Source organism: Pelodiscus sinensis, chromosome 10 (assembly GCF_049634645.1).
Source record: "Pelodiscus sinensis isolate JC-2024 chromosome 10, ASM4963464v1, whole genome shotgun sequence".
Classification (NCBI taxonomy): Eukaryota; Metazoa; Chordata; order Testudines; family Trionychidae; genus Pelodiscus; species Pelodiscus sinensis.
Window position 1 is genome coordinate 15197193 of NC_134720.1, and position 20955 is coordinate 15218147.

The following is a 20955-nucleotide window of genomic DNA, read 5'->3' on the forward strand; positions in this document are numbered from 1 at the left end:
GTATGGTACAATATGGATGTCGCATCCAAGTAAATAAATGAAGTCAAAGTCCCAATGCTCTGTCAAATTCAATGTACTCTCCACTGAGTCTTCCAAGAGAAAGAAAGTCAGTCGGGGAAAAAAAAAAAGAAACAAAGAAAGAGGAGGAAAGAATGTATCTACTATCAGTCTTCTGTGAATGATGCAGATGTTACCTGTGTTGGTCGTGAACTCAAATGGCCCACTGAAGTCCCCATATCCCGCTGCTGTCCTGGCTCGCACATGAAACACATATGAAGTCAAAGGGTTCAAGCCTTTGATATCTGTGTTCCTGGAGGCTGTCTTCACAATGCGATAACTGCGCTCATTTTGGTCCTGGCAGCAAAAGAGCATAGAGGTGAAGTACCCAAAAATGTCTTCTTGCACCCCCAATTCACTGCCAAATCTGTTCTGAGGCTCTGACTATTAGCAACTGACTTTTCAAAAGATACCCATAAAAATTTTTGTTGTTGCCATTACTAGTACTAAATGGGATTTCAGGGCTGGCCCGAAAGGATGATAGGGATGATAGATCTAATATTCAGGTATCAGTGACTGCTTCAGAAATTGAATAGCAAAATTCTCTGGAAAGTAGCCAGGTCTTCAAACATGATCCTGCTGATGAACAAATAACATTTTATTCTTGCCCGCTTCCCTTTTCCCCCTCTCCCCGCTACCCCTTCTTCCAGCCAGGAGCTACATATCCAAGAAACCCTTGGGAAATGTCTGCCAGAAAGCCCATGTCTTAAAGTCTATTTCAGACTGGAAAATGTGTCAGAAAATATTGTAATCTAGTTTCAGTGAAAATTAGCTGCTCTCTTCTTTTCTGTCTTTATTAGGGAGGCAAATAAGTGATTACCTTTAAAAAAAAGAAAGGGAGCGAGAAAGAAAAGGTAATTGTTCATTTTCCTGGCAACCTTGAAAGCAAATAGCTCTTTTCATAGTTCTGTACTTGAGGAGAGACAAATTATTTTGTAGAAATAATGCCTTCCTATGACTTGGAGAGACTGAAGAATGCAATTTTTTCCGTATTTTCTATTAAAAACCATCAAACCCACACCATCACTCTAAGCAGAAGCCATCGACTTAAAACAGATCTTATTATTATTACTGTGTTACATATTTCATTATTGCTCTTCTATCTCTGACGTAAGGCTAATGTATCACTACTTCTCAGCTATATTGATTCTCATTATAAATATGCTCGCTGTAAAAATCTGGTTCTAAGGGAGGAAAAAAAGAAAAACCCAAATACACTGTTAGAGTAGAGTGCAGTATATTATTCTCATTATTCAGTGTAACTGCTCAAGTGTATGAAATCCCTAATTGGATATGATTATGAAACCAAACCTATTTGGTCCTGATAATGAGAGCTTATCTGGGAATGACTGTAATGGAAACAAACCTCATCTGATCATTTTGAGCAATACCTTCTCATAATATTTGACTTCATATTCCAAGATAACTCCATTCGGTCTGTCAGGTTCCAGCCAGGCCAATGCAACACTGTGCCTTGTTATTTCTTTAGCTTGGATCAAGGCAATTGGAGAGGGAGCTGACAAGAAAAAAGAAAAACTGTATATTAGCAATATTTTATTTTTAAATTAGGATCATGTATTTTTAATTGTAGCATTCCTACTGAATGGACTTTGTGAATCTATAGCACTGCTGTGAATTAAACATCTCTTGAAAAAAAGAATTGTGTTTGTGCATAAGGATGCTATTTTACTACCTAAAGCACAGTGAACTTTTAGTCTTACTGATTCTTTAACAAGCCCATTCTTGGATTCTGGTCCAGGCTAGTGTCCGAAGTAACAGCACAATGGTCCAAGTACTGTGATGTTAGACCATGCCTGCAGTTAAACCCCTGCAAGAGGCTAACATACTAGAAGGTGCTGGCTCATTTCTCACCTTTACGAAACATGGTGCATGAGGCCCAGGAATTGCTAGTTCTGGCTCCACAGCAATTCCACCTGGTCACTTTCTAATATTGCCTGGTGTAATCTCACTAGCAATTACCATTACAACGAGTGGGATATTGACCTTTGGATCTATCCTGGTCCTTTGAATTTGACAGGTCTTTTGCTTTAGTGAGAGCAGGACTGGGTGCACGGCATACAAATTCAGCTTCTCTCATGAACATTATCAAGTACACAGGCCAGCTTTTCTGCCACCCTAAATCATACTGCATAGTCTGTGAGCAGTCCAATTGAAGTCAATGGACATACTCCAGATGCTCAAATTCTGACTAACGAGATTTGGAGCAAGATGCTACCCACTATGAAGAAGTCATCAGAATCAGATGTATCATGAATATGACTCCCAAAGTAATTATCCCTATATATAACTGATAGTAGTTATAACTGGATTACAGTACCCTGCCCTACACTTCCAATTCCACCAAAGGGGCAGAAAGGAAAACATGACTTTGGAAAATGAGACATGTATCAAACACAATTCAGTTCAAATTTACATCCATGATCAATTATGAGGGCTGCAATTAAAGGACAATGGAATATATTTCAATGTATATTTCTGTCCAAGCAAGCCCCTGATAATGCTGAAGTTCTGGTTTTGACTTGTTGAAGGACAAAGCATTTTCCCTGGGACTATGACAGTAACAGATTCACAGCTCTGCTGGGGGAATGGTTTTGCTGAAGATTTATGAACCAGGCTGCCCAGTTCTTGTTGTGTTGCTGTGCGGTCACGTCTCTAGCCAGCTGTTATCAAGCCCTGCCGCCGCTGACAATAGCTGATACAAATGGTTGGGTCTCCAGGGATGAAGAGGGACATTCATGAAATTTTTAATCTTATCTTACAAAGCCATTCTGTATAACCACAGATTAGAGGGCTTCCTAAATTGAATGTACTTTTTCTTTTGTCCCCGAAGCCTTAAAAAAGTACTGATTTTTATTCATTTTTTAACTTTGGGATGCAGATCCATGAAAATAGTCAAAAGAGAAAGGAGGATGTGATGTGTATCTCTGAAAACTACCAAGAAAGAGGAAAGAGGAAAGAGTCATAATAAATTAAAGGAAAACTGTGAGTGTGAAAGCTTCAAACCTACTTGACTGTATCAGACAGCTCTGATGGGAATAAAAATAACCAGCAGGCACCACACACATGGTCACAAAAGGGAGTCTCCCTGTTGAAGTGAAGCCATCAGGGAGCCTCTGCCTGGTTTATTATTTGACAGTTTGGCATCTCTGTTAGAAATGCCTCCAGACTCCCTCTCTCGGTCTGTCTTTCTCCATGTCTCATGTGCACAGACAGATACTGGATGACAGAGGAGACTATAAACAAACCAACAGAGAGAATTCAGGTGTGTTCCATCAAGCTGTATTTGTGACATGACTGGGATTGGTAATGCAACTCTCCTGTGGCTCCTCAACCAAGGGCACACTCCCCTCACTCTCCTCTGCAGCAACATCACTGCTTAGAAAATAAAATGGAAATCTGGCTCATTTTACACACACACACACACACACACACACACAGAGCACATTAGTGTACATACACACACACACAGCACATTAGTAATAACCCAACCAGAGAGAAATCTGCTTAGTTAATCAGCACCACGCAGAGGGCAGATAGGCCATTCTCTCACAAGGAATCACTTATTCTGCTCTGACCCCAGCAGTCTCAGCTAGAAAGTTCACTTTATGGGTTCCCTCTGTCATCTTCCTTTTAATGACCTCCCTCTTCTGTTTCATCTCCCCAGATATTGGAACATAAAGAGCTCTTTCCATGCGATAGTGCACTACAGAAACAAGACAATGTGTTTTAGCTCTGCAGTAAAATGGCTGTTCGCATCACATGAATACATACTGACCTCCTCATTACTTGGAACACTCAGTCCCTATGGGTTAGCAAATGTTTTTCCACCTGTCCGCATTATGTCTCAGAAATTGTTCACTTGCTCTCATGCATTTCAACATACTGAAGAGAACAAGCTGGTGCTAAAACAGGCTGTCAATAGTGGGAGGGTGCAAAGGAGGCAGCTGCCTCAGACTCTGGCAATTTAAAAGGGCACAGGGCTCCAGGCCCTTTAAATCACCACCAGAGCCCTACGTAGCACAGTCCAGGAGGCACTGAGAGCTGGCTGGGGGAGGCTACACCTTAGTCTTGCCCATTCCACCCAAGGCCACACCCCTTTCCAGGGGCATAGAGCTAAACTCCTCCCTTACTGTGGATGGGCTAGATTCCTTAATACAGGCAGTCCCCGGGTTACGTACAAGATAGGGACTGTAGGTTTGTTCTTAAGTTGAATTTGTATGTAAGTCGGAACTGGTACATATTGTAGGGGAAACTCTAGCCAAACATTTCTCCAGAGCTCAGTTTTATTCTCCCACACCTCACTTCCCTCAGTCCTTTATTCTCAAGATGAGATGTCTGCTGAGAAAAGCCGCTCTGCGTCTCCCTGGTCTGCTGGGGGGGGAGGGGGGCGCTAGCTTCGCATATCCCTGGTCTGCTGGGGGGAAGCAGCTAGTGCAGGGTTGCCTCACCCCGTTTGTAAGTAGGTATCCGATGTAAGTCGGATCCATGTAACCCGGGGACAGCCTGTAGTTCTTTTCTTTTTCACCTTATGTTCTCCCTCTTGTTGATCATAATACAGTTTAATTCTACTTAACCCTTCATCCAGCCTCTATAGTGTTAATATGAAAGGAAATGATTCCAGTTCTATTAGTGCACAGAAAACCTAACAGCCTAGATTCAAGTGCTGGACACCTTGGTCTCCTTTATGAGAGAGGAGCTTTGCTTTTTCTGGAGTGCCTCTTTGGGGTGTATCATACTCCTCCACTCCCTGTGAGGAATGCCTTGAGCATGTGTAGTACCAGTGTTGCTTGCTGTGCCAGACTGCAGGGATTCCTTGTAAGGGTTCCATCCCTCTTTGTGTGATATAGAGCTGTGAATAAGTAAAGGGTTATGTCTTTGGGGAGGATCCAGTGGATCTATTGTTGTGTGGATCCACTGGTTCATCATTCTTGCTCCTGTGGAAGTGGTGGCTTCAAGAGACACAGGGACTATTACAGCCCACTGTTTGGGTAGGCCGCATGTTCCTTCCCTCCCCGAACTCCAATGACATCCAACTATTTACTTAGGCTTTGTGCATGGCCCACCATTTATCCCATGAAGAGCTGTGGCTAGAAGGGAGGACTTTTTTGGGGTGGGGAAGGGGGTTGAGTCACCATGTTACTAATTTGGACATAATTTTGGCCATGACCAAACAATTAGTGCAGGCAAATTAGTGAAACAAATTGTGTTCAGCAGCACATCAGCTAATTAGAACCTGGGGTTCCTTTCTCTGCTCCACCAAAGACTACCTGTGCAACTTTGGGCAACTCAGTGAGCCTCATCTGTAAAATGGGGATAGCTTACAGCTGTTTGGTAAGAATAAGCCTATAGCTAAACTATAGGCGGGCTTTGAGATCGATCCACTGGCAATCAATTTAGTGAATCTAGTTAAGACCTGCGAAATCAACTGCAGATTGCTGTTCCATCAACCCTGTTACGCTACCCTGGATGAAAAGAGTCAGAGAAGTTGACAGGAGAGTTTCTTACATCTTCCACCCACCCCGCCCCGCAATGTAGAGCCCAGGGTAATTCAACTTAAAATGTATGGACTCCAGCTATTGTTATTCACGTAACTGGAGTTGCATAGCTAAAGTCGACTTTCTATTGTAATGTGGATGTAGCCTAAATAAGTCCGTGAGGTGCTCAGACATTTTAGTGATAGACGGCATTACAAATGTCTAAAGACTGACGCTTCACAAGCATGTTTGAACGGGCTAAAATTCTGTTATGTAGAAAAGTTCTTACTCCAGGCCTAATAACTTGACTAAACAGGAAAATGGAGAATTTTGGTCATCAGACACGCTTTCACAGATGCGTGTGCAGAGGGGGGATATGAATGAGCCAGAAAAGTGTTGGAAATTCTTTGCCTGATCTCCTCTTTCTTTATCTCTATTTTGGATAATCTTTCTGTTCACTCTTCTTAATTTAGATGCTTTATGGGTGATTTATTCTCACTGATTTATAAGCAAGATACAAAGAGCAGTAATACACATGAGAGAATGCTCTTTGTGCAATGGAATGGAATTCCAATGCTGCTTCTATCCACTCCCTGCCCCGCTTTATTTCCTAGTGTTGTATAGCAGAACCCCATTTATTCAAATGAAATGGCATACATGGATTTCATTCAGATAATTGAGGAGTCATATAAGTGATATGCCTTACAGACGTACCTTCATTATTCAAATGTAAGTTTTCAGATAAGCATTCTAGTGTACTGGAAAATTGATGACTTGAGCTAATTTAAAAACATCTTTGCTGGGACTGATCACTTGTCTGCTAATGAAATAGCCATCAAGGGTATCTTCATATAGTTACGGGACCCCATCCTGAAAGAAATCTTTCCTGAACCTTCTTTTCTGGCCTTCAAACAACTGTACCCCGAACCTCTCCAAGCTTACAAACAAGAAGCAAGCTCCCCATAGACTTGGACACACCAATTCAAAGAGGCACCAGATTCTGCCAAAACAACAGATGTAAAATCTGTAGATATAGCTCCACATTTATGAACAGCAACAACCCCCACAACACACCTTTCAGGATGGGTCCCGCATTTGCCTATCACAACATGCAGTGCCACCCCATCAAGCACACTGAGTGCACTAATAACAACTATGCAGGTGAAACCAATCAGTGCACTCTCAAATGAACTCACACAGAAAAATTATAAAAGGCAAAAAACACTGCATCAGCCATAGACAAAGCGAGTATTCTATATCTGACCTCTCAGTCCACAACCACAATGGAGACCTACACAACGCCTTGAAAAAGTATGCCTGGAAGGTGAAATTTATAACTTTGCTAGGTACTAAAAATCATGGACTGAACAGAGACAATGATTCTATAATCAACTATTCCCCCTTCCCACTATTTCTTGCCCCTCCCTCCAAACTGGAGAGATGGGTTACTTCACCTTGAATGGTCCCTTGAAATGTGTGTTAACTACCTATGCTAAACATCTATTCCACTTTGTATTTAGCTGAAGAAGAACACTATGTAAGCTCTATGTAAACTCAAAAGCTTGTCTCTCTCACCAATAGCTGTTTCAATAAACTATATTACCTCACCCACCTTGTCTCTTTCATGAAAAAGGTGTCTTATTTTTCAAACCAATATCTGTAAGAGACAAATGGCTGATCGCAAACTATGTAACTCGAAGTTACCCTCAGACATCCAAGCAGCACAGCTATTGTGGCTCTCATTTTCTAAAAGGAAAGCATGCCTCATGAAATCTGTAATATTGGAGGTGCTCAACCGAGAGAAATATATCAAGTAGTATAGAAGTGAAACAAACTCAACACTATAGTTATTGTTGCCGTAATCATAGCAAGTTACAACTCCCTATGCCCTATATAAATGTCTATAGGGCAGGCACATAGAATGTTACATACTGTGTAGAAATTCTACCAAACCAGAATATTTCACAGTGAAAACTGACTGGAGATATTTTGGTATGAAATAAAAGGTACTTCCCTTTGACAAAATGGCTAAGTATAACTTTCTTCAGTTCAAAGCTCAGCAGTTCATCTCTCTTAAAAACTTCAGCCCCCTACTGATGTGAATGCAGCAATTTTCTTTTATCTACTTCCTCAATAACCTGACATTAAACACCTACTAGTAGTTTTATTACAGCAGCTCTGTGCTTGTGGCCTACAACCAGAGAGAGAACAGATACACTACAAAAATTTAACCCAAGTGCCATAAAACCATTTCCAAGGGCCAACAAGCGCTAAATTATAACAGTTTTGGGGCAATTTGAAAGAACAGCAGAGGCAGCATGACAGTATTTTATTACTGGTTCAAATTATTACTGGGAGGGGGACAACAACAGGAAATAAACAGTTGCAATAAGAGGTCTCCGGCCTGTAAGCAGCCATGAGTGAAAACAGCTCTTTATGAAAGTACGAAACCTGAGCACTTGGATGTCAAAGGCACACAATGCTCAGTGTTTTAGTCAAGTTACCTTCTTAACCACAGTGGGTTTACTTTTCACTCTCCAAGATCTGAATTTAAAAGAATCATATTTACTCGAGAGGTCTTTCACTGGTTGAAAAATATACCGACAGTTTATACATTACCTCAGCTAAATTTAAATGACATATTTAAATTTAATTACTTGAACTTTAGGGTTTTTTGTGCTTTCCCCTTAATTGAATGTAACACTTTTTTGTTCTTATCAATGGCTATGTGCTTTAAAACGTTGTCAAGTATCAAAATTAAATGCTTGAATGCACTAATGATATTACTGTGATTAAGGGTTTTACTTTCTAGGAGAGATGCTAAAAGCCTACTTTATTATTAATTATTTTAATATATTATACATATGAGAGATTAAAGCAGAAAAATCTCAGAAAATAAAGGAGAAATAAGAAAAATCTTCTATTCATTAAAATGAAAAGGTAATGCAAGAAACCGGATTTCATACCTAATCTATATATCTATGAATTTCTCTTTGAATTTACATCTTGTAATGTTCCTTTAAATCTGATTTTGAAAGTTTTATTATGGAACTTAAATGAGGTGAACATGAACAGGATGTTTAAGGAAAGAGAAAGGATTCATACATGATTTTAAAAGGCTCCTGAAATTATATGCACCAGATCTTACTAATTTACTCATGTTGGATAACCCCTTCATTTGTCAGACGGCCCACTGACATGAAAGGTATCAGGATTCGGTCCTACATTTTTACATGAACAAGACTGAATTAAAAAGGAATCTGCTATGTTCTTTCTTAAATTAAGTTATTCTGTTCTGCTGCCTACAGATCTATAAAGCCTCTTACTCACTCCAGTCTTTTTTAGAGTGCTTGGGTGAGTGCTTCCAAAAGCTTGGATGAGCTTTAGTGAGTGAGCCTTGTTTCTGAGTGACAGGCACTGACACCTGATTGTAAACATTTTGGTCAAACGCACCTTCTAAAGGCAGAGGGATAGCTGTGTTAGTGTGCAATTGAAAAAACTTTAAAAACAACACATAGTCCTGCAGCACCTTACATTATGTCTAGACTACATCCCTCTTTTGAAAGACGGATGTAAATTAGACATATCGAAATTACAAATGAAGCCGGGATTTGAATTTCCCATGCTTCATTTGAATGATCGCATGATGGGATTTTTTTCGAAAAATTCTATTTTGAAAGTGAAACTGTAGTCTAGATGCGGTTCTTTAGAAAAGAAAAGCCTTTTTCGAAAGATCCTGTGAACTTCATTTTTTGAGGAGTCTACACATACCCTTAGAGACTAACAAAAAATGTAGATGGTATCATGAGTTTTCATGGAAAAAACCCACTTCTTCAGATGAATGGAATTTAAGGGGTCCAGGTTCCAAATAAATAGCAAGGAAAGAGAAGAGATGAGAAAGGAAAGGAGAGGAGAAAAAATGGGGAAAAAAATAGTCATAGTGTGCATGCTAAATGAAGCTGATTGAGTGGGTTCTAAGTACTCATAAGTACCTGTGATTGGCTTTTTATGTCATTAGGATGTGGAATGTAGTGGGTAATCAAGTTAAGGTTTTTGCTTAAACCTCTATTGCAGGTATCAAACTTGTAAATGAAATTAAGTGCTGCAGATTCCCTTTCAAGCTGATTTTTGAAATTGGCATGTAATAATATGAAAACTTTGAGATCCATTAGTGAATACTTGGGCAAGTTAAAATGTTACCTGTTCCCATCTATCACCTGCAGGACCAAATTCTCCTCTCAGGTAACTACCAATTACTCATGGGAACTATGTGAGGCCAAGTTTTTTAATATAGTCCTGACAATATGCCTGTGTAAAACCCCCATGAATATGAGCAAAGTTGTGCATGTGTGATTCCTAATAACAAGTGAGATGTGTAATTTATTTTTATTTTACTTTATTTTAAATGTTTATCTTCAGAAAAATGGTATACTCCCTATATGAACCTAATGAAGTTTAGGGTAAAGGATGATGATGATATGATGTTTAGGATAGTGATAGCAGCACTGTAGGACTGACAGAGTGCAGTCTCTCTTCCCAACCTGTCTTGGCATAGACTGTTGATAGTGGAAAGCACAATTTAAAGGCTCTAGTAGTCTGCAGCAGAGTTTTTGTATAAACTCTTGGGTGTGCCTACACTGCACCCGGAGCTCAAAGTAAGCTACGCAATTTTAGCTATGCATAGCGTAGCTTATTGAGTTAATTTTAAAATAGTTTACCTTGTAATTTGGCGCTGTGTTCTAAATAGTGCGCTATTTCAAACCATCCCTTACTCCTCATGGAACGAGGTTTACAGGAATGTTGAAATTGCAAGCCTGTTATATTTCGAAATAATGGGCTTGCTCAAAAGATGCAGAATAGCTATTTTGGGACACTTCCAGTATCCTGAAATAGCTCCGCAGTGTAGATGTAGACTTGTAGCAAACTGAAAGGGAGGGATATGTAACCCTTGTGCCTCCACTCCACATCGCCTACGTTCTCAAGAGGCACATTGTATCCACGGAGAGAGGAATCAGAAAAGCTTGTTGAGGATCCCTGAATGAGACTATCATTCTGTGCCATTCTTGGCAAAGATTAGAGCTGCGCTAGGGCTGCTCTAAAGAACACAAAGCTGGTTATGGAGCTACAAGGGCTCTCTGTTAGCTGTTGATTGTCAGAACACACTGGGTATGTCTACAATGCAAAATCCATAAAATAAAGAGAAAAAAAAAAGACCCGAGGTAACATGTCTCAGGGCTAAAAATAGCCAGGTAAACATTTGGCTTGTAGCCTATGCACTGAAATCCAATGAGGAAGGAAGGTCTTAGAATCTGGACTCCAGTGCAGACCTACACTGCTACCTACACCCTTGTCCCTCAGAGCAAACCCGAGTCAGTTGATCCCAACCCCTAGACTCCCTGACACGTTTCTTTCTTTCTTTCTTTGCTGTGTAGATACAGGCAGTCCCCGGGTTACGTACAAGATAGGGACTGTAGGTTTGTTCTTAAGTTGAATCTGTATGTAAGTCGGAACTGGCGTCAGCCGCTGCTGAAACTGATCAGTTTCAACAGCGGCTGAATCTGGCTGAATGCCAGTTCTGACTTGCATACAGATTCAACTTAAGAAACCCAGGCGTCCCCAAGTCAGCTCCTGCTGAAACTGATCAGCGGCTGATTCCAGGAAGCCTGGGGCAGAGCAACTCTGCCTCGGGCTTCCTGTAGTCAGCCGCTGGTCAGTTTCAGCAGCGGCTGACTTGGGGACACCTCGGGCAGAGCAGCTGGGGTGCTGCTGGGTTGCTCCAGTAGCGCGGCTCCTTGGCGCTACTGGAGCAACCCAGCAGCACCCCACCTGCTCTGCCCCAGGCGTCCTGATTCAGCCGCTGCTGAAACTGACCAGCAGCGGCTGAATCAGGACGCCTGGAGCAGAGCAGCTGGGGTGCTGCCGGGTTGGTCCGGAGCGGCGCTGCGGGACCAACCCGGCAGCCCCCAGCTGCTCTACCCCAGGGGTAGGCAAGAAAAGCCTGGTCTGCTGGGGGGGGGGGGCACTAGCTGTCCCGCTGCGGGCGTGCTCCAAGGCTTTGTTCCCCGTCTCCCTGCAGACCAGCTTTGCTCGTTTGCCCAGGAGCAAAGCTGCCCAGGCGGCGGCTTTGCTCGGGTGTCCCTGGTCTGCTGGGGGGGGTCCAGTGGCTTTGCTGGACGCCCCCAGCAGACCAGGGGGACAGGAGCAAAGCCGCCCAGGCGGCGGGAGTCCCGCTGCCTGGTCGGCTTTGCTCCGGGGCAAACGAGCAAAGCTGCCCAGGCAGCGGGACTCCCGCCGCCTGGGCGGCTTTGCTCAGGTGTCCCTGGTCTGCTGGGGGGCGGGGTCCAGCGGCTTTGCTGGACCCCCCCAGCAGACCAGGGGGACAGGAGCAAAGCCGCCCAGGCAGCAGGAGTCCCGCTGCCTGGGCAGCTTTGCTCGGGTGTCCCTGGTCTGCTGGGGGGGTCCAGCGGCTTTGCTGAACCCCCCCAGCAGACCAGGGAGACCAGGAGAAGCTTTTCTCGCCCCGGAGGACACGGGTGGCGACCTGCCGCCCGTGAGCTCCGGGGCGAGAAAAGCCCCGTTCGACGTAAGTCGGATCCGCGTAAGTCAGGGACTGCCTGTATACCTACTACAGCCCCTCCTGCAGCTTATATCAAAAGCACTGGTGGGAGAGGTGTAGTGTCGGACTCAGCTACGCTGGCTTTGCACCCACTGGAGAAAACAAATTAGAGAACCTGCTATTAACCTCTAAGGACCAAATTCTGCCCTCAGTTACATTAGCATAATGCTAGAGTGACTCCGAAGATTTCAATCTGTAACCTGTACTCACTATAAACCCAAGAAATAGAGACTCTGCTTAGCATCATTTTGAGGAGCAGTGTTTTACACGAATCCTGCATTACAACTCAAGCATGAGGTCTGTTTAGTCTGAGCACTGCTTGTTTTCTTTCTGCTAGCTTGCTAAGAAATCCTGTTGGCATGTTCTGACACGGATAACTTAATACTTGCCAACAGAAACATGGCAGGATACAGTGTGTATATTTCCTGTATGTATGAATGCCAGTTTAAAATAAACAGGAAAACAAGTCTTTTAGTTCGAAGGCAATTTATAAAAATCTGTCTGAACATTACTACTGCTTGGGGGAGGGGGAATAGGCAAAGAAACATTCCTAAATGCTTATTAACACAAAATGGGTGGATGTATTTAGCACTGCAAATTGCTTTAAAGAAATTCTACAGAAAATAAGCAATTTGTTAGATTCGGGATTAGCTGCCAGCTCTCTAACCTGGCCAGGTTTTAACCCACTAGCCTCAGTGGAATTACTTCTAGCTGTAGCTGAGATCAGAATTTGGCCCAAAATAAAAGACAAAAAAAATCTGCAGTGTAAACAGGGCAATAATGCCCCTCTAATAGACTGTGGTGGATGACGATAATAGCAAACAGTGGGACAGGCAGCCATGCTATCCGTTGATACTTGGAACATCCCTTATTATTGATTCCGGGTTTCAAGGCTGTTCTGAGGGAGTGCATGAAGGGACCATACTGAAGTAGGATCCCGTGGGCTGAATTCTGGCAAAGGGCACATGAAGAACACCATGTTCTGTCATGTTAAAAGATGCACCAGACCCTGCTCTCCCCAAGCCACCAGCTCCATGTGCTGGTGTGGAGGGCAGCCCATCCTCATGTAGTCGCTTCTTTTATGGGAAATCCAGTACCACCACGCATGGGCAGTGCCTGTGCTCTCCAGTCTCAGTGCAACTAGTGCCTGCCATAAAGCACCGTTCTGTTCTCTATTATTCCATCTACATGCAGAGCCAGTCAATATCCACTCTGCATTTTTAAAAGCAAATTCCTTCACCCACGCCTCACCTTTCAACCATTTTTTCTCTGCATTCTCAAGATCCACTGTCATTGCCTGAACTTCAGCTCCCATTTCCAGCTACCCCCCTTCTCACATCATGTCACTTGCCAACCCCTCAACTCTTCCGTTTTTCTCCTTCCACTCAGAGTCACAGGAGTGCTTTCTACTACAGACACATATATATGTAAATAGTTACCGGGCAAGGTTCCAGAAGATAGTCCTCGAGAATGTGAAGCACCATTTCTCGGTTTTGTAGGATCAATAAAATATCCTGTTGTTGTGCACCGCAAATAGCTTCTTGTGTGCAGCTTTTAAACCACTTCTGACAGATATAGTGTATCAGGGATCAGTAAAACTATGTAAGATGTGTTAATTATAGTCTTTTAAATACCAGAGTGACCACTTGTCCTTAATAGAAGGGATAGGTCTGGCTCCATGCCGAATGTCTCAGATCTCGTGAGTGTCAATATGGAATTTTCCTCCTTTCCTCAGTACTTATCCTGCCTTTATCATCAGGACGTCTGAATACTGAGTTATTTCAGAAATAATCATGGAATTCTTAATCCATTATGGTACATAAGAATGGTCTGACCCAGTATGGCCAATGGTCCAGCTAGCCCAGTATCCTGTCTGCCGATAGTGGCCAATACCTGATGCCCCAGAGGGAGGTATCACAACAGGTAACCCTCCTCTGTCACCCACCTCCAGAGAAACAGATGCTAGGGATACCATTCTTACCCATGCTGGCTAATAGCCTTTGATGGATCTAACTTCCATGAATCTATTTACCTCTTTTTTGAAAACCCCATTAAAGTTCTAGCCTTCACCATATCTTCTGGCAAGGAGTTCCAGAGGTTCACTGTGTGCCGAGTGAAGAAAAACTTCCTTTTGTTTGTTTTAAACCTGGTGCCTATTAATTTCATTTGGTGACCCCCTAGTTCTTATATTGTGAGAATGATTTTGTTTTGAGGCCTGGTTGCCTGGTGATATTTTTAATGATAAGCATTTTCTGTATTTCTCATACAGTTGTCTTTAATTTACTTGGAATGCAGATACCTGGTGAATGATTTCCTTTGCCATTTACTCTTAGACTTAAGAATATTAACTTTCATAGACAAAACTATTTAAGAACCTGCCTAGAAAGCCTTTTGCCTTGTTCACTTTTTGAAGCTCTCCAACACAGAAGTACCTATTGGACAGAAATGTAAAATGTCGATCATTCTGCTGAAGCAGCTTTCCTTTGGCCAAGTCTCCACATGCCTGCTGTAGAATGATCTTCTAGTGTTCGATTTAGAGGGTCTAGTAAAGACCCATTAAATTGAATGCTGAGGGTGCATTTGCCCAGTGCCAGTAGTAAAGGAAGCCAACAGTAGTGTTTGCTTCCCTTGGCCTCCCACTGTGAAGATGGCGCCAAACTCGGCTTAAGATATGTTGACTCCAGATATGTACAGTTTTTACATTTACATGTATGGTTTTTACAAAGCTGGAGTTGCGTATCTTACCCTGAACTTCCACGTCTAGTACAGACCTGGCCTTATTCAGGTATATAGATTTGGTCAGATGGTATCATCCTGGTTGTGAATGTGCTATGACCACTTCAAAAGTGTTAGGCTAAACTGTTTCTGCTTCTCGAAAAAATGCCAAGAACCTTGAGGAAGGAAGACAGAGTACTCTAACAGTGATACAGAACAGTCACAGGGTTCAACAGCAATTGAAAGCTTGATTTCAAATATGCAATTTTGAGCATATCGTGCCTGCAAGTATCAAAGAGCTCCAGATAAAGCTTCAGCTCCTGCTTTGTAGCCAGAGGATGGCAAGGTGTTTATAAAGCAGGGATGGGCAAAACGGCCTCCACAGGCTAAATCCGGCCCACCAACTGGGTTGATCCGGCCCACAGAGGCGCTGCCGCTCCCAGGTCAATTAGGGCCCGGGGACGGGAGAACGCATGAAGTTTCCTCCATCCTGCTAGGAGCACGCAGAGCTTTTCTAAGTGCCACGTGAGCCTCATACGGTGTGATCAGGGTGGAGGAAACCCGTGCCCTCTCCTACCCCTAAGCTCTGAATGGCCTGGAGGCGGGGGAGCATGCAAAGCCTCCTCCTGCCCTGCCAGGAGCGCACGGCACTTTAAAGTGCTACATGTTCCTGCCAGGGCAGAGGAAACTTCGTGCACTTTCCCCACCCCCAGGTCCTAACTGGCCTGGGGGTGGGGAGCATGCGAAGCCTCTTCCTGCAGGGATGGGCATGGGTGCTTAGTGGGAAGGGGGGGCAAAGGGGCTCCCCCACCCCCAGACCAATCATAGTCTGTGGGTAGGGAAGCACCCTGGCCCTGCCCCTTCCGGGGTGGCCGGGGCCAATTCAAAATTATTGCCCAGCCCGTTGTAAAGCCTTCAAAGTTCCTCAAGCAAGTTTCCATTTAAGTATTTACATTGATAGTGAACAATCTATTTTATTAGCTATCCTGCCTAAGTGAAGCCACTGTCTTGCACTGTCTTGTTACGGGATCTTTTCGCACCTGCCATGGTCTCCACTGCAGGCTTTTGTGTACTGCTGAGAAACACTCCACACTGAATCAAGTTTGATGGGTTTTCATCTTCACAACTTTTGAAGAGGCAAACATAGTGCTTTGTGCAAGATGCCAGTGTGACAGTACTGGAAGATGGATCCCTCAGTGTTTCATGAACAGTTACAGAATAGAACCCAGTAGTTCATGCTTTGCCACATTGCCCTGCCAGTGTGCCTTTGGTATTTGCAAGACTCAACTCTCTTCCAGATGGACCATCTCAAGGGACTTAAGGGAAGGGATCTACTTTCAGAAAAAAACCTGTGCCACTAGTTACAATCCTAATGCCCACTTCTTCTGGACATGGTCACACACCTCTTTTTATTCCCCTGTGTTTCTCTGGAATAGAAGTCCACTTTTCTTCATCTGAAACAAGCAGTTAGCTCTAGATCAACTTCTAAAACATACCAAACTAGATGAAGATGACACCATCATTCTGCACACTGCATTATTCTGTAAAATTGTAAAACTTACTTCAGTCAATTAAGTTAAAAACTGTAATGAGTGATGGACATTTGAGGACCATCTTTAAGCCTTGAAACATTCAGGCTTAAAATTAAAATCTTGCTTTAGGGTGTCAGTAACAGGTTAGAGTAAGATGCCACTTTATTTCAAATCATGTAAGGCTTTAGCTGTGTTGATTTTGGTTTTATGCGTAGTGCTGAAAACAACTGAATTATTCATTTTAATAAACCACCACCGTGTCAATTATAAATTCCTCAGAAGGAGCAAACACTTAAAAAAAAAATCAAGACAGCAGCCTTAACAGAAGTGGTCAGGAAAGTGAGATAATTGCTAGGAATTTTTCCTTAATGTGAGCACTATTTTAAATCTAAACAATTTCAATACTAAACTAGCATTCCGTGAAGTCATGAAGACATGGAGAATTAAAACAGGAAACGGCAACTTTTTAAAAAATTACTCTTGAAACTGGCTGCAGACACCACACAAAAGTGTAGAGTCCAAATGGTTGTGCAAATGAAGTCCAATGACAATAATGATCCTCAATTTGGCCCAGCAGTCTCGTGGGCTGCCATCCACAGATCAATTGGTATTCTGATCCTAGCCTTGTATCTCTTAGCCCAGCATACCTGTGAATAGAGGACAGAAGACTGTGAATATACCCTTTGGCTGTTGATCAGAAGAGGGCTGACCATTGACCTCTCGAGGTCCCTTCCAGTCCTAGTATTCTATGATTTCTGCTAAACTCTTTAAGGTTCAGCAAATTGGCAGCAGATCTCTCTTCTCAGAGCCAAGGCTCCAAGTATTATTTTGAAGCTCAGAAGGCAGAATACAGGAAACTGCAAAGGGCCGGGGGAAACATTCCTCCCATAATTCCGACACCCTGAATCTAAAAAATGATTTCTAACAAATTGTGAACCATTTTTAAGTTTTATGTTCTCTTAGGGCTTGCCCAGCTTTTCAGCTCAGTTTTGGTATAGACGTTTCCACACATGTGATCCTTATTTATGCCCAGAGGAAACTGGTGACATCTGAAAGAGAGTACACAAAATGAACAATTTACCGCAGTGGGTAAAGATCACTCTGTATTTGACTCAAGACAATGCCTACCTGCTGAGCCTCCACTGTTTCAAACACTTGGCTTTCTTCAGTTTCTAAAAATGATCTCCAGTTGAAGAAAAAATGCACATCTGCCACCAGCACTGAAGCTACCTCCCTTTGAGCTTAGCCCACTGCCACCAGCTACCTCCCTTTGAGCTTAGCCCACTGCCACCAGCTACCTCCCTTTGAGCTTAGCCCACTCTCTTTAATCACTTTTCTTGCTGCTTTCTTCCCAGCACTAGCATAACTGCAGCCTTTTTAACTTTCAGCACATGCAGCAGCAACAGCAACAGAGTGTGGCATGCTCATGGAAATGCACTGCAGGGCCCCGCACACCTATGACATTCTAATGAAAACCCACAAAATCCTGCAGCAAACTAAAAAAATCCTACCAATCATCAAGGCCCCAATTATCCTGACAACTGAAAGAATATTTGTTAAGCATGCTACCTGAATAGAGCTGCAAGAGTATTTGTTAAGCATGCAGCTACTTGAATATTTAATTCACCTACAGTCTTATTTATGTGTGTTCACTAGGGGCTGTAAAATCTCATTTGTCAACTGGTTAAACGTAAATTTAACTGATTAAACGTGGCAGCCAAGGGGACGGGAGAGCTGGGAGCCAGTAGCCCTATGGGGTGCTCCCAGATAACCATTAACCGTTACCCATTAACTGGTTGCCCAAGTCTTGACAACTAGACGGAAAGGTATGGTACTTCAGTCTGCATTCATTGTTACACTAAGAAAGATAAATGGAGACTGATTTAGAGGACAGTTTTAAAGAATGTGGTATGTTATATACACAGTCTTTCCAGGGAGCCATTGTTCTGTGTTGTCTTCAAATCTTGCCTTTGTTTGCTGAAATGAATGGATGTTACACAAACCACGCTTCAAATATTAGACAGCAGTTATGTACAGCTGCTCCGTTTTGCATACTACGCCACCAAATCTACTTTAGTCTATTACTAATTGTGTTCCTATAATATGATAAATTATAAAGTTAATTTAAAACATTCAATATTCCAACACTAATTTTCAGAAATTCTTGAAAGTATATTTATGGTTCACTATATATTACAATTTATATTGAGCACTTTTGCTCTCTGCAGTAATCTTTCATAGAAACATCTTACAAAATTTAATACTGATGGAACCAGTAAGATGCTATCAAAATTGAACAGGGTTTAATAGAAATTCCCCTAAAACTTACAGACTTTAATAGAAGACAACAGTCTGCTCTCTCTCTCTCTCTTTGGGTATGTCTAGACTGCATCCCTCTCTCAGCAGAGGGATGTAGATTACTCAGGTCGACATTGCAAATGAGGCAGGGATTTAAATATCCCATGCCTAATTTGCATAAAAATGGCCACTGCATTTTGCCGACTCAGCACTTTGTTGGCAAAAAGCAGCATTCTAGAGGGGGATCTGTCAGGAAAGAAAGCCTTTTTCAACAGATCCCCTATGCCTCCTGCAAGGAGGTTTGCAGAATCTGTTGAAAAAGGCTTTCTTTCTTGACAGATCTCCCTCTAAACTGCTGCTTTTTGCCAACAAAGTGCTGAGTTGGCAAAATGTGGTGGCCATTTTAATGCAAATTAGGCACAGGATATTTAAATCCCGGCCTCATTTGCAATGTCGACCTGCCTAATCTGCATCCCTCTGCCGACACAGGGATGCAGTCTAGACATACCCTTTGTGTATAAACCAGTTTATAGAATTCAAAAGCAGGAATATTTTTAAAAAGCCGAAAGAATGGTTATAATTTTCTGCTAAGTTCTATAAACTTTTTCATGAGGGACTCTTTGAAACAAAATATAAAATAATATGATTTGGCTTCCTTCTCTTTTCTCTGGAATTATTAAAAGAGAAATGTCTAAAAAAATACCATCAATTTTTGTTACCCAGAGATTATAAAATATTACTCTCAAGCACCCTGAATCAAATTCTCCAACTGCTTCAGCCAAGTAGGCTACTAAATCAGAGTTCTGAGATGCCAGCTCTTGAATTTAGTAACAAAGGCAGATTACATTAATCTAAAGAGAAAGCATGAAATTCTTCAAGAGTATGCAGATAGCAGACATGCATTTATATGATTTGTTTGGCAAGGAGAAACCTACTGGAGTCCTGCCATAATAATAGAGGACTCTCTTCCTGCTTGTTCACACATGGGACCAAATCAGAAGTGACATTTCTGAGTGAAGGAAATTTCACTGGAAAACTCAATCTTTTGATTGTCCAGCCAAACATTACCACTTTGGTTACAGAGTCCATGCTACATCTCTATTTTTCCTTCACCGCTCAATAAATCTCTCTGAAAAGAGAAAAACAGAAAGAACAAAAACTTTGGGAGTGTTTTTCTTGCCATATGGATAGATGAGACATTTTTTTCAAAGGCCGCTACTAACAAACCATTAAATATATGAATGGAACAGGACTGCCCTGACCACAGCCACAGTCAGGCCAATTTACTAACCTGTTCCTCAGTTCAGGAGACAGTGCAGAAACCCTGGGACTGAGAGACAGGCTATGTTTATTTGTGCTACATTGCATGGCATTTTAATTAGTAACTGTGCGGATTTAAATCCTCTGAATGGACACACAGGGGCAGTTGTGCAGCCTAGCTTTTGTGTTTCCTCTCTAAAAAAAAAATCCTGTTTGAGGACATCAGCAGGGGGTTAATGGAAGCTTTGATAAAATTCTCTGAATCCTTTTATTGTTGCTCAACTACAGACTAGATTCTGGTGTCTTTCTGGCTGGTGTCTGTAGATAGTAATTAATTGAGTCAGTTGGGAAAAAGCTAAAAAATAAGAAACCCATCTGAACATTTGGTAGCCACAAACTGTCTTGTATAAGTATCTCCTCAGAACTGAAAACACTTCCATGCAGTTTTTTGTGGAATCACTCAGATTAGAATACAAAGACAGTAATAAACAGAGTGAACAAGCATTGCTAAGAGGGGAAAATGTGTGGCTAACTAATCTGTAATAAATAAACCCCCCTACGGTCTGATCCCAGTTAGTTATTCTGAATTTGCTCTCGTATAACACAAATCAGAATGGAATCAGAGGTATATATCTATCTTAATGTTAATAAATGTAAATAAAAATAAAGGTTGGTGCTGCTCAGGCTTGAAGAGGAAACAATCTTTTCTGCTGAAGGCATGTAAGAATCTTCCATTTTCCATAGTAAACCATCAGATCTTTTAAAAAATGTGACCAACTTTTATTTAAATGCTGTAATTACTTCTTGGCACTATCTGACATGCAACTTGTCTAAGCTGTTCACTGAACCTTGAAGCTGGTTATTTACTAAGGCTCTTTAGAAAGCTTTTCTTTCCCCCCTGACCGGGACTTATATTCCCCACCTTGAATACAAATTCATGGAAATGGGTGGTGCAGATGGTTTTGCCAGAAAGTAGGCAGTT

At 42.2% G+C, this 20955-nt stretch overlaps 1 protein-coding gene across 1 annotated transcript in view; it reads right to left on the bottom strand.

Moving 5' to 3' along the window:
- Positions 1–20955, bottom strand: part of EPHA4 (EPH receptor A4) — a 143916-nt gene that overhangs the window by 32602 nt on the left and 90359 nt on the right. The window contains exons 6-7 of the mRNA XM_075937537.1: positions 1449–1573; positions 195–354 (exon numbers count right to left, since the gene is read on the bottom strand). Coding sequence (XP_075793652.1) covers positions 195–354; positions 1449–1573 — 285 coding nt within the window. The remainder of the gene's footprint in view (positions 1–194; positions 355–1448; positions 1574–20955) is intronic.